Raw genomic sequence first — 14,568 nt, 5'->3', positions numbered from 1 at the left:
AACAAGGACAATGAATGAAACAGATTTATGGCTACAATGGCGTCCTATCACAGCTGCTATGCTTTAGCAGATAAGTACGCAAAAGGTTCCCACAATGCAGCAAGGCATGTATTATATTAATATCTATGTATTTCATATGATATTAAACGTCCTCATGGACCTGCTGATACAATTCAAATATTGCTCCTGCTGATGACCTACAAGTGTTGGAAACTTAGCTTTATCCCCATCGTTTATCTCACGGACAAAGACAAACCCAAGCCCACACATCTTTCTCCTTTCCATCTCCATGTGTTGCTTACTGACTGTTTCTCTCTAGGAGGGTGACTGCTCAAATCTATTTGCTTGACTTTCAGTTGGCATTGTATTCTTAAACTATCAGCGGAAGAATCAAACACAGGAGGGAAAACACTTTCAACCCTAATCGGCCTGATAGTGTTTTGGCATAGGAAGTCCACATCTTAATTCAGAGCGACCTCCTGCAAGGCTGTAGTCCCTTAACTGCGTTATCTTTTACCTCAAAGGGAGTAATTGAATGGAGAAAAATCAATGAGGGTATCCATAAAAGCAATCATCATAGAGCCCTGCCAATTTAAAGCATTTTAACAGTTGAGTGTCTTCTGTTATTGGTAAAGAGAAGGGCTGTATCAACTGGAATGTGGATATTGACAGGGCCGTACAACAGAAGGCGGCGAGGCTGTCATCGACAAGTTTGAGATCCTCAAATGCGATTTGTCATCATTCTCAGCAGATGGACGTTAATTGGATTTTCTGTCCATTCACTTACAACTGGAGGTCATTGAAGATTGGTTTGGACATAAATTTATCTTTTGGCAATTAATCGTAATAGACATAGCATGTACTCTTTCCCTAACAATGTCAGTGTCAATATGACCTTAATTGAAGGATTGATTCTGGTTGGATTATTTGAGCTGAGAGTTGCAAAACATCTAAGCACACGAGAGGTTTCCAGAGAGAAATGTTGAAGTCAAACTGAAAGGAGAAGGTAATAGAAATGCAAAGTAAATGTGGGCTGCAAAGTGTGACTGCGGTCAGCTCTTTGCTGGTGACATTGTCGTAAAGGGTCCTGAACTGACAACTGGGAATATAATGGCAGACACAACAATGACACAAAATCACCCAGAGGATAAAGTGACAGAACAAATCAGAGAGACCAAATCAGATGAGGAGAGAGACCAATGATGGAGAGTTTGGCTGGAAAGATAGACACATGAAATGACTTTATCTCATCTGACAGAAGTCAAAGTAGAAATTATTCAGATCAGTAAAGGTGAAGAGATTAATTAGGGGTTAAATAAAAAAAATTATAAAAGGAAAAATGAGGATACAATGATTAGTCCCTTACGCACAAGTAAGAGAGCTGAATCAACAAATGACTTGGCTGACTTCAGCAGCATCTCACTCAGGGGATTTGTAACACAGAGAATGAACAAACACAACATGTCATCTTCAGCATCGCAGCCTCAAGCCTTTGCTGTCATATTCTCTGAGAGATGTTTCATGAAGTCACATCAGTTGTTGTTTATGCCAAGGAAAGACATGTCTGTTGCTGTCATGTGTTTTTTTCATTAATCAAGTGCAACACAAGTCCCCTGTTAGTCTGAATGCTTAGTATATGAAGAACCAACAAATGTCTCTGACTGCCAGGGGAACTCCGAAGCAGTTTTCAAAAAAATACACAAGCTTGACGCCATCTTCTGGTCAAGAGTTGTAAACAAAAGTAAAAATATGCAATAAATTGGTGGCTCCCAAGACTTTGTCTTGTGAACTCTTAAAACACAAAGCTTGTACTGTACACATCCAGTTGTCTATTGGTGTGGAGCAGTTTATTTATTTGTTTTGTTTTTTAATCTTGGGAACTGAAAGTATTCAGTTTAAGTAATGCATAAGATTTTTCCAAAGGCTGATTTTAATCATCAGTATTAATCATGCATTATTAGTAATTTCATAAATACACTGGGCATCAACATTTGAAAACAGTTCAATTTGTGTTGGATTTATTTATTTTAATATAAATTTGTGGTACACATTGAGACTGAACAAATGTATGTTGACATAAAAACCAAATGTTATCTTGGCTTTAACAAAATCCCCTTGGATTGGATGTTGAACCACCAAAGTTGGGTTGAAATCAACCACCTAACATTGGGTTGACATTAACCACCAACATTGGACAAATCTGGAATCATAATCACCTTAAAGTTAGAACCAGATATAGGTTTAATCTCAACCTCAAACCTGATACTAGGTCGATGTTAAAACAATATATTGAGTTGACATCAACCACCAACACTGGACAGGAATCTAATCTTTGTTGGAAATAATATTGTCAGGGTGATGTCAGTACTGTTTTGGGTTGATCTCAACCAAAACGTTGGGTTGACTTGAACACCCAACTTTAAGTTGATCTCAAAACGAAGATCTTGGATGGAAAGCACTATCAGTTTAACATCAGAACCAGATGTTGGGTAACATCAAAACCTGACAATTTATTATTGTAAAAAAACTGGCATTGGGCTAACACCAAAATGTAATGATGGGTCTAGATCAAAACCCTACTTTGGGCTGTTCACCAAACCTGTTTTTTACTCCAAAATTGAATGTTGGGATGATGTCAAAATCAGACATTTGCTTAAGGTCAATACCCAATGTTGGTGGTTTAATTCAAAACCAGACATTCAGGTTGACTTTAACTACCAAAAATGCACAATTGGAGCAATGGATAATAGATAAACCTTTGTTCTAATATCTCTTTAACTATAAACTTGAATTAATCTTTTTTCAAGTATCTTCGGAAATGCACAAAGTTTGTTTAAGTTTACGAATAACTAATGAATTATTTAATATAAAAGAATAATACAATAAAAAACATGCAGTATTGGATTTGATCTGAGTAAAGATTTTCCAATTGGTGATCTTATGATTCCGTACTTGTTTTTAAACATTATACACAGTTAAATATTAATGTCACACTGAGTATGCAAAACTATGTGGAGAAAGAACTTAAGGTTGACTAAAGGATGTTGAAAGCAGCATTCATTTGTCTTCTACAAATTCTTTATGAAGTCAGGGCTAATAGTATGCACAAAAATCCAGAAGATCTGAGGTTTTTGTTCATTGGCTGGTACCCAGGATGTCCTACCATGTGACAGACCTGGATGTTGATGTGCCCAAACCTACTTTCCTAAGGGTGGTCCACAGAACTGTCATGGAGATCCATAAAGAAAAAAGACAAGGTCATTTTTTTCCTTCATCCAAACAGCCTTGGAGAAGTTGGCAAAGGATTTGGGAGACTGGCACAGCAGCAATAATTTGGCGTAGCTTTGGGGCTTTAGATGGCTGTCACAGCAGGGTCATACCAAATTTAACCAGGCAGATTATTTTTAACCCAAGCCATTTGTTCCCATTTGACTCCATGCAGTCTGCTGTTCCTCTTGGATTTTGGGGGAAATTCTTAATGCATTTGGAGGTTCTGTTCATGATACCAACATTTCACTAAAAGTTGGCATTTGCAGGGGAGGATGGAAATCCATCCCAACCAAAAACAGTCTGTCCTATGATATAAAGTACATTTGGGGTCCTAAAGGTTAATAAAATCATACAATTATTTTTCATGCACTGCATTACACAAGATCTAAAGGTGACTACTCACTGTAGACCTATCACTTGATTTTTTTTTTAATCTAATCTCTTATGTCTACCCATATTATCACAGCTCAGTGCTGCTGACCATCTTTCAGCTGCTCTCTGTAGCTGCTGACTCTCTTTTGACTGACCCTACCACCTCCAAGTTTCTCTGTCGGCTCTCTCATTAGCTGCTCGTTAATCCTGCCCTTCTGTCTTCACTCTGTCCTTTGGCTGTCTAAAGTCCTGCAAGTTGAGAAAGTGGTTCAGATGACGCTCTTCACTCCGGGTCCCTTGTGTCCTCCTTTCTCTGCTTCTGCCTCTGCTGCTAATTCAACGTGGCACCAACTTTGAGGGGATGAATTGTATCATGTGATGCCTCTTCTCCTTGTCCCTTTCCCTTAATCACTCCCCCTCTCCTTACTTAATTTATTTGACATTGGGTTGACAATGTCATTCCCAAAACCAGTGACTTAAAAAAAAGCACACCAGTATAATTCCATTAATCACCCTTCAAAAAATATTCAGCTCCAACTGGTTAAGGAATGGTCCATTCTACTTAGACTAAATTGAATTTTTATAGAAGGTGAAAAAAATAAAAATTAAATTAAATATTTTCATGACCCTTTCACACAGCAAAAAGGTAAAACTAGAGCGCAAAAAAGCGAGTGTTGTATGTTGGTAGTTCTCTGAAAAATGGGGAAAACTAATGTAGATCCTGTGATTACAACAAAAGCTCTGAAACAGCAAAGTTGTGAAATACTGTGGAAAACATTTGCTGATAAATTCAGACTTCTATACCTTTTTGGCAGGTAAATAACTCGTAAATATAATATTTATGAGTAAACTTTTAATACAAATCCTTTTACGGATAACAATATGAAGTGACCAATGCAAGACCAGAGACCTGTAAAAAAGCTTGTTACACCAAGCTAACCTGAACTTGCTTACAGGCTAACACTTTTCCTGCAAAATATTATTGTATATAATATAATCAAATATAAGAGGGATCAGATGGCCTAGCAGTTGGGGTTCAAGTCCGACCTCTTTCCCCTTCCGCATGTCTTTCCTCACTCTCTCTCTCTCTCTCGTTTCCAACTTCAGTTGAAGATGAATATTAGAAAAAAAGATCCATAAACACTCAGGTATTCTCAGGTATTGTAAAATTCAGATATTGATGTAAGTAGATAAGTGATGAAGGTACTGGTCGTGGAAGATTAGTTCTGAACAGTATATTTCTAACTGAAACTGGATTTTAGGTAGTATTAGAGGCCCTTACCGACACTGGTACCAGTATCGCAAAAACTCTAAATTTCACTCAACGTCTGTAAGATGAAACTAGATTTTAGTAGTTTACACGCACAGATGGTAAACAAATGAAAATAAACAAATGAATCAGGAAATGGCTTTACATTCCTTTTACACTGATGCATTACACACGATTAGATAATGACTAAATAAATATACGTATACCAACAATAGATGACAGTAAACCACACAAAAAATAGGGAAAAAAACACAACAGTCAAGCAACAACATATGACTTTATTTGGTTGTGAAGCCATAATACCATTTCTAAGTCATCATGACAAAACTGTTGTTTGGTGATCTGTAGTGAATTACCATCCCTGAAAATGTACGTCTTTTTATTTGTAATGAATCTTAAATCTCTTTTACATCATATCAAGTATTCATTATTGATTATTGCACTGAACTCCACGGAAGATTTACAGGTACACACATATTAATATAGGTAAAGCAAATTAAAATACCCCAACTTCTACCATTAGAACGGGTAAAGCTTGAAGAACTTGTGTGTTCATGTAATGACAAAACTGATTAGGTTTTGTTCTCAAAGAATTTCAGAATCACACTTCCTATAAACACGATACTGTTAGTCATCAAATGAACTTTTTGTTCAGAGAGTAGCATCTATATACTTTAAATATAAATACATGTTTCGTTAATCTGTCAACACTTTTTCTCGTCTCCCTGAGATATTAAAACACTGGTTTAGGAAATTTCAAGCACTTTTACAGTTTTATGATGTAGTTTAAGGCGAAGTTGTTCCATCAATATTAATATTTAATACTTATGTTTAACTATTTTTGAACAGCACCAGACCTCTCTCTGTGTGTTGTGTAATGACTTGAACAAGATGTACAGTATGTGGATATGCATGTTTTGTTTAAAATATTGTTAATATAAAATGAATATAAATATACACTCAGTTATTCATACTAACTCTTGCCTAAGGTTACAGGACCATTATAGGGGGTGTTCACTTGTGTACATTACACACTTAATTTAAACATAGACTGCAAAAAACTACAAACAGACAGTGTACATGCCCTATTAGTATCAAAAATTTAGACGATTGTTGGATGACAAACCCAAAAAAGGCCCCAACAAGACTGAACAATGCATATTTAGAATGTCCTGCTTCATAAAAATATAGAAATGTCCCTGTAAACCATGTATATGAATGCAAGTGTCCGTAATTATTTTTTAAAATATATTTTCCAGTGTCTGTGATGATTTTACTGAGGCAAAATGAGGTTACGTGTTGCGTTATTAATGCAAATATTCAAAAGAGACTGGAACCATTGTAATTCATCCATAACAGTGTAGCTTAAAGGGATACATTCAACCATAAATACATTGAATACAGGTAAAGAATGCTAGCTAATGACTACATAACTAGATTTAAAAGTCTTTAACTTGTACAGTTTCTGTCCATGTTTCAGCCTCACAGGGTACAACATTGAGCCAAAGTGCAGGCATATGGCTACAGCATTCCCTTTGGATCTCATGCTGGTGTAAATTACTGTTGTATAATCAAGAGTAGGTTTCAGTAAAGAGTCTTGGGTGGAGGTGAATGCACAGCTAATGTGCAAGAGTCTCTGTTACCTTATCCCTCTTGTATCAACCAAACAGTGTCAGGTAGTGATATAATATCTGATCCTGTGTATCCATCGTCCAGGCTTTGAACACCGTGTTTTTCAGATGGGCTGCCTACAAAGAGACACCCTAAAGGGTGGAAAAGCTTTATGCAGTTGGTGAACAAAGCTCAGAAACTGTGACACATTTCACCACATAGATTGTGCAGAAATGTTAAACATAGAGACATGTTCTAATGTAAATTCCATTTATATTTGCAGAGCATGGTATGTTTATTGAGCCACCTCCATTTGATGTAGTTTGCTCTGGAGCACTTACAGTCAGTTTTGGTCAAGAGCTTCAGCATTTTGATCTGACTTGAAACAGCTTCCGTCCTGTTGCCCCTATCTCCCGTAGTCATGAAGTGCTTTGAATAACCACCAGATGCCACCTTGAAGACAAGAACTTCTATGCCAGGATCCTCTTCATCCACCTTGGCTCAGCTTTTAATACCATACCACAACAACTGGTTGAGATGCTGAGGTCGCTGAAGTTGGACTGGGTTCTTAACTTCCTGACGGAGCGGCAGCAGACAGTCAGTGGGCCGCCACACCTCGACAACCATCACAGTTAGTACATGCACACCTCAGGGCTACGTCCTGAGTCCCCTGCTTTTCACCCTGCTTACCCATGACTGTTGTGCTCAATTTGACCCCAACCACATCAACCACAAGTCTGCTGACAACACAACAGTGGTGGGACTTGTCAGGAACAATGATGAATCGGAATACAGAGCTGAGTTAGGGCAACTAACATCATGGTGCAAACTTCCCAATCTGGCTCTAAATGTTGACAAGACCAAGGAGATGGTAATCGATTCCAGGAGGACTGGCAGGCACAATCATTTGCCCTTGATTATCGATGGTGCAGCTGTAGAGAGGGTCAGCAACATCAAGTTCCTGGGTGCATACCTTCTGGACGACCTGGCCTCCTCTTTCAACACCTCAGCCATAGTAAAAAAGACTCAACAGCGGCTCCTACCCCCTCTGGAGACTAAAGAGGGCATGTCTCCCCATCCCAACTCTTTCCACCTTCTACACGGGCACCACTGAAACCATCTAAACATACTCACTTCCTGGTTTGGCAGTTGTAAAGCTGCCCAACAATGGCAGCTTAACAGGATAGCGAAGACAGCCAGCAGAAAATATTGCTGGAGACTTACAATCAGCGCTGTGCTTGCAAGGCCTCCAGCATCGTGAAAGGACCCCCACCATCCATCTCAAAAACTGTTTTCCCTCCTTCCGTCAGGCAAAACGTATCGGAGCACTCTTGCTAAATGAAGAATAACGCTCAACAGCTTCTTTACACAGTCTGTCAGGATCATTAACAAACTGGGCCTCCCTCCTCTGTCACACTAATTAGTATCAGATGGACATGTGCTGCACTTGCACTTTAAATCCACTGCACTTTAGACACTCATTGAATGTCTTTGGTGCTAACTGTATGCTGCCTGCTTTATTTCTTGTCGGCTCTTTTTTATGTATTTTCTTTGTTACTTTATATCATCTGAGCAGTTTTTATTACAATTATTTTACTGTACTTTTACAGCTGTTTTTATTCCTTAGTAGATTTTTAGGTATATTTGTGACTCTATATGTTAAATGTTTTTTTCTTTCTGTCACTGCTTGGGGCTGGGAGGACAGCATTTTGTCTTTATGAAAAATAAACAGGATCCAAGAATTTAACAAGAAATAAGTGCAAAACCAATACTGCAGTGCATACTATATCTCCATTATTGATCATAATGCGCATATTCATATAACTGTACAATTGCAGCCTATAAATAAAGATAGGCTTTATGCCAAGCTAACAAAAAAAAGTTTAAAATTTTGGGAAATACATTTTTGGTTTCTTGAGTATGTCCTGGGAAGACAGATCCACATTTTCATCTATACAGTAATATGCCTGTTTTCAACCTTTTAGAGGTTTTTTGTTTTATCTTAGTTTTTGTTTTTATAGTAAATAATTAGTTCCCAAAGTGAAGTTTTTAAATTTGGTTGATTGTAGATTTTGTTGCCTTACAAAGCCAGCTTGTGGTTGCCCAATCTTAATGCTAAGCTAAGCTAACCCAGTGCTGGCTCCAGCTAGATATTTACTGTTAAAACATCACATTGGCATTGATAGTCTTAACTTCTCCAGAAGAATAGGAAGAAGCGTTTTCCCACAGTTGTCAAAATTTTATTTAAAACAGATGACTTAAATAGATGCACACTGGGTGCAGATGGCCTAACGGTTAGGTTGCGCCCCATGTACGGAGGCTTTAGACATCCAAGTGGGCTGCCAAGGGCCAAGTCTGGCATGTGGCTCCTTTCCTGCATGTCATTCCCCACTCTCTACGCTATCCACTGTTCTATCCAATAAAGGCAAAAAGCCCAAAAATAAGTCTTGAAAAAAGAAATAGATGCACACTCTAAGGGTTTACCAAAGGTTATTGGGTAAAATCATGCTTATCTTACCCCTCGCCAGGAGTAGGGTTAATGCGCTTTTGCTATATCTGCTCCTTTCATTTACTCACTTTTTCAACACACGACACACACACACAAAAACACACACCGATCTCATCTCTCTTCCATTATTTTTTTCAAGTAGTACACTATGTCCTCGCCGCTGACCCAAGGAACTATGTTAGCCTTAAACTGAGCTGCCCGGGACTGCTGCATCTCCAGCAGCAGCCTGTGCATGGGGAAGTCTCTCCTGGGGAATGCTGTGTCCCGGGACCCGAGAGCCAGAGAGGGACAGATGTCATTGGCCCCATCTCCGATATAGAAAACCCTCTGAAAAGGAGCACCATCCCGCTCCTTTTGCCGTTTAGCCAGGTACTCGCGAAGGATCACCTGCTTGCACATGTTATCAGGACAACCTGAGCAGGAGTGGGAGTGAAACGGGAACAGCACCAGTCTACCTGTGTCATCAAAACTGGCAGGGTTTGTGAAAATCTTCTGGAATAGCTTTCGTACCCCAGCCCGCTCCAACCATGTCTCGATGAAGAACATGTTGGCGTCGGAGACCACCACCAGCTCGTAGTCTTGCTTGTGGCTCTGCAAATACTGCAACAGGTTCAGGAGGCCAGGCGTGGGTGGGATCTTCTCCACGGCTGAATGGATGCAGTCCTTTGACACGCCCTGCTCAGCCATGTAAGCCAAGACCTTCTGCATGTGCTCGTTGTAGTGCCCCTCCCTGTAGCTGTTCTTTAGCCCGTCGGGGAGCTGTTTGCTGGGTAGAGCTTGCACCACTGCATCATCACTGCTCTCGTTGATGATGGTCTCATCAAAGTCGAACAAAACCAGAAAGCGCTGATCCTGTGACGACACCACACGGACTTCATTTGATGGAGCTGACATCTTCGGTGTGTGAAGAAAACGGTGGTTGGTCTGTCACTAAGAAAGAAAACAGAGGGTGTGAAACATTTAACATTTTCTTTGCAAAAGACAAATATTACTGTTTTATTCCAGTAAATTACCTTCTGAAAATATCAGTTTGAAATCACACTTTGTCTGTTTTAAAGAACTGTGGGACCAAACCATGTAGAGCTGAGGAAATAGCACAACATATAAAACGTCTTAATTAGGCCATTAGCTGCTGGGAAAACATATGTTTACAAGAGGAAAGAAGGGGAGCTGATTTAAATCAAACAAGACTAAACAGGATGTTCAAGAAATAACAAATGTCCGAAGATCATTTTCCAGGATCCATCAAATTGTTCTCTTTGGAAGTATAGCAGCAGCCTCTAATATGCCACACATAGTCTGAAGTTTCCTTAATCTCTTTGCCACTCAGACATTCCTTTATTCTTTCAGGATTGAGGGAACATTAACTGAGACAGTTATTTATACAGGCCACATTTTAAACCTGGGCCAATGCCATATTTACATAGCAGATATGTTTGCAGCACAAAGCTTCCGCTGTTGGAGGCATGTGGTGTAACTTGAGCGAAGAAAAACGTGTCGTGTCACAGCATACCTTCACCACAAGTGGAACAAATGGACCTATGCATGGAGATGTGAATCAGGAGTGTGACATTTAGAAGTATTTAACTTGTTGAAATGATTTTTTTGTCGTAATGTTAATGTAACTAAATTCAGAAGCTTCGTGTCAAATCTTTCTCTCCTAAAATATAGACCATACAGACCCAAATCACAGTAGGAACACCATGAGGTCAGTAAAGACTAGAACGTTTTGCCATATAGAAGAATGATGCAGTAAAATGTGAATTCTTTTGCTGAAAGAATTAGCTTGAACTGTTAAAAGAAGAAGACCCAAACACAAACTGCCACGCCAAGTCAGGGTTAGCTAGTGAGCTTTAAAAAAACAAAAACGTAAAGGTCCAACATTTTAGCAGATTACATTTTTTATTCCACATTAACAAGGCAGTATCGTAAGATCATCATAGTGCTAAGAAAGGGAGCAGTACAAAAGCATGCACTCCTTAAAGTTACTAGCCTATAGGAGCAGCACTGATGTCCCTGCAGTTGCAGTTTTAATGGTATGTATATTTTTGAATATTCTTAAATATCAGATCATATGTTTAAACTTTTTAAAAAAGCTAAAGAAGAAAAAGAACATTATGGCATGTTATATCCCATGTTTATTTTTCCTTTAGATTGTCCAATAAAGACTGTCCTCTCCCCTGTCTCTGTATACCTCTGACTTCCAGTATAACGCCGAGCTCAGAAATACTTGGATGACACTGTGATAGTTGGTTGTTGTGTCAGGGATGGACAGGAGGAGGAGTACAGGAGCCTGGTAGGGGACTTTGTGACGTGATGCAGTTCAAACCATCTGCAGCTGAACACCTCCAAGACCAAGGAGAGGGTGGTGGACTTCAGAAGGAACAAGCCCCAACCTGTTTCCATCGGGGGGGGGGGGTCGACGTGGAGGTGGTCAAGACCTACGGGTACCTGAGGCTGCAGTTGGACGACAGGCTGGACTGGTCATCAAACATGGACACTATCTGCAGGAAGGGACAGAGCCGTCTGTACTTCCTGAGAAGGCTGGGGGTCCTTCAACATCTGTAAAAAGCTGCTGCAGATGTTTTACCAGTCCGTGGTGGCCAGTGTCCTCTTCTATGCTGTGGTGTGCTGGGGGAGGAAGCAGCAAGAAGAGGGACGCAGCACGGGCTGGACAGACTGGTGAGGAAGGCTGGCTCTGTTGGGGGGCGCAGAGCTGGACTCTCTAATGACGGTGGCAGAGAGAAGGAACCCTGAGCAGAATGGACCCCACCACCCTCTGCACAGCACCTTCACCAGGCAGAGGAGTGTGTTCAGTGGCAGGCTGCTGTCACAATCCAGTTCCACAGACAGACTCAAGAACTCTTTTGTCCCCCGGGCCATACGTCTGTACAACACCTCACGGTTATGGCAGGGAGAAAGCACACACACTTGGACTAAATCTTCCTTTTTCCATTTCCCATCTGCACAGCTGTCCCAAGAGTCAGCCTCTAGTTGGACACTTTAATGATTACCTCAATTACTTAATTGAATGTTTGCACTGCCTGTTATTTGATCATTTTGCACTATCTGCTTTTTAAACATTGCTGTACATATATAAACAACACAACTTCAGAAGGTCAACACTTTTTTTTTATTTTATTTTTTATATTCAGGTCTAATTACATATTTTTCCCTCAACTGTTTAAAGGTTCTTGTTTTAAATCGCACATATATTTTTATCCCTGCACGGGTTATGTACATTTCTTGTATAAGTCTATTTTTAATTGCAACAGTTTAAGTTTGATTCATCTCGGGGTATTCTTTAAATCTTTTTTCCGGGTTAATATATATGTATGGGAGGGAGGGGGCGTAGGGTTTTGTGGTTAATTTGTAACAAATGTTTCATGTCATGTACATCTTTGTAACCTGCTACTGGATGCTTTGAATTTCCCTCAGGATCAATAAAGTATCTATCTATCTATCTATATATCTACATTATGTTAAAATATACTTACATTAATCTGTGAAAATTATTATGTAATTGTGTAATGCAATAGTTAATGAAGCTAAAATAATTAAATGTTTAACACCTCATATTTAAAACACTATCTAGGTATAACAAAGCTAAATGTAAAGAGTAGCTAATTTGAAGATCAGCATTAACAGTCATACAAAAAAGGTTTTGGCGCTTATTACAAGTACAAGGAATGTTTTTAGAAGGTCACACCAGAATACTGTTTTTACCAATGTCTTGCACAAGCTGTGTGCAAGTATAGCCATCAGTGTAGCAGGGGGCACTGGGTTTATGCCTTCAGCTAATAATAGCCTAACAGAGAGTTAAAGTTAAATTCAAATGATGAACATGTAACAGAACTACACAAAAAAAACCATACTGAACCCACACCTGATGTATGCATTTAATACAGATGTCTAGCTTTGAAGGGCAGATTCCTGGCAGGATGGACTGAATGCATTCAATTTTGTTTATGACCATGTCTCCTCCTTGACAGTGCTAGCCTGTAATATGAGACCAGCTGCTTTTGGTGCTCACTTATTTAAACGTCCTGTGACCTGCAGGTTGGCTTCAACGTAACATTGTTGCCAAGTGAGCGGCTGCTCCTCTTCAGCAGCTGCATTATTAATAGGGCATATATTTACAAACTAAATCATCTAATTATAGCCTCGCGGCGCTATTTCTGTGTGAGAAAGGTTACCACTGAAAGTCATAAGCTGCGGCTCAGTCAGGAGTCATTAGGCTGACCGGGTCTGTGGTCACATCGCGCTGCATGGATTTAAAGGCAGATTCTAGCAGAACAAAATACACACACAGAAAAACGACGATCAAGAACAACCTGTACAGTAGAATCAGAAAATATGGCCTACCGGCGATGGTACGCGGGATGGTAGGCGAGGTGCCCGGCTCCGGCGACCGCATCCCAGTGACGCGGCAAGATTTTTTTAAAGGAGACTCCCACAGCAGCACAGAGGGTTTCCCTTTTTAAGCAATGACGTCAAGTCAGCGACCGTAAAGCGCGGATCATCCGACGTGACCTTTCAAATTAAAAGCAAGAGAGCGGAACATTCTTTTGAAAGGCAACAATGACTGGTTGGTAGGTGTGCACTTGTATTTCACCTTCTTTAAGTAGGCTACATAAATGCCACTTAAAAGTATTTAAGATACAAAGAATAACAGAATGTGAGCCGAATCACAGTAACCACAACATATGTTCAAAACACAGTAGGTTGAATTTAATTTTATTATGAATTTTATATTATTTTATTGATTTATTTAATTTTATTTGATTTACACTTTATAGCATCTATCAGTCATAATGTTCCTACACGCAATTTTTCATGCAGATGATACTATTGTGTATTGCCTTGCCTATACTCAGCATTAGTCTCTCCTTCCATAACAAAATGTCTGTGATACAGTACATGACATTTTTCATTAATTAATACTTTATTGGAATCCTGATAAGACATAACTCATTATGTTTACAAGCTCAAAGAAAAAAACACGGGCTCTGCCTTCTTTAAGTTCTTCTCAGGGTGATGTGATTGAGTCTGAATTGTCTTATAATTACCATATATTCTTAATTGATGATTAGCTGTATTTTCTCTTCATATTCAGCAGCTCATAAAGAAATTGAAGTTGCAGCTTGTTTTTCTTATGCTGAAAAAAAAACTTGTTTCTGCTACTTGTATGCCTTTATTCGACTACAGCTACGTGTTATTTTTACATGCATCTTGTCAATGCCTTTATTCTTTGGATACAGTTTACCATTGAGCATTGAGGTGCATTACAAATCTGAAGTCCCAAACTCATCATTGTATTCTGTATGCTGGAGTTGGCTGGTCTTCATTGACCACTCTGTCATTTACTTTTTTGTAAGGCAATACTTAACCTGCTTCCCTACTTGAGTAATTGTATTCATTTGAAAATGATTGGACCACCTTTGCTCTGTGATCCAGTGACATGGCAAGCTTGCATTCTCGCTATCTGTTCCTGCAAAGTGTGCCTTGAAGTGGGGGAAAAGCAGTTTCAGGTATG

At 39.4% G+C, this 14,568-nt stretch overlaps 1 protein-coding gene across 3 annotated transcripts; it reads right to left on the bottom strand.

Moving 5' to 3' along the window:
* Window positions 1–5,170: 5,170 nt before the first annotated feature.
* LOC109996863 (probable phosphatase phospho1) lies at window positions 5,171–13,551 on the bottom strand. Of its 3 annotated transcripts, XM_065949889.1 has the most exons (3): window positions 13,398–13,551; window positions 10,046–10,115; window positions 5,171–9,962 (listed from the first exon to the last, which is right to left on the bottom strand). In XM_065949889.1, the coding sequence occupies exon 3, from the start codon at window positions 9,924–9,926 to the stop codon at window positions 9,144–9,146; it is 783 nt and encodes a 260-aa protein (XP_065805961.1). In that variant the 5' UTR covers window positions 9,927–9,962; window positions 10,046–10,115; window positions 13,398–13,551; the 3' UTR covers window positions 5,171–9,143. The 3 variants fall into 3 exon arrangements, with proteins under 3 accessions (XP_065805961.1, XP_065805960.1, XP_065805959.1); XM_065949888.1 differs by lacking the exon at window positions 10,046–10,115 and having other exon boundaries at window positions 13,367–13,551; XM_065949887.1 differs by lacking the exon at window positions 10,046–10,115.
* Between the last annotated feature and the right edge of the window lie 1,017 nt (window positions 13,552–14,568).

Source organism: Labrus bergylta, chromosome 21 (assembly GCF_963930695.1).
Source record: "Labrus bergylta chromosome 21, fLabBer1.1, whole genome shotgun sequence".
Taxonomy (NCBI): domain Eukaryota; kingdom Metazoa; phylum Chordata; class Actinopteri; order Labriformes; family Labridae; genus Labrus; species Labrus bergylta.
The sequence above is the reverse complement of the archived record's forward strand: the minus strand, read 5'-3'. Positions and strand labels throughout refer to the sequence as shown.

Bases quoted from the DNA above. Each gene is read 5' to 3' on its own strand.
- LOC109996863 (XM_065949888.1), bottom strand. From the start codon at position 9,926: ATGTCAGCTCCATCAAATGAAGTCCGTGTGGTGTCGTCACAGGATCAG.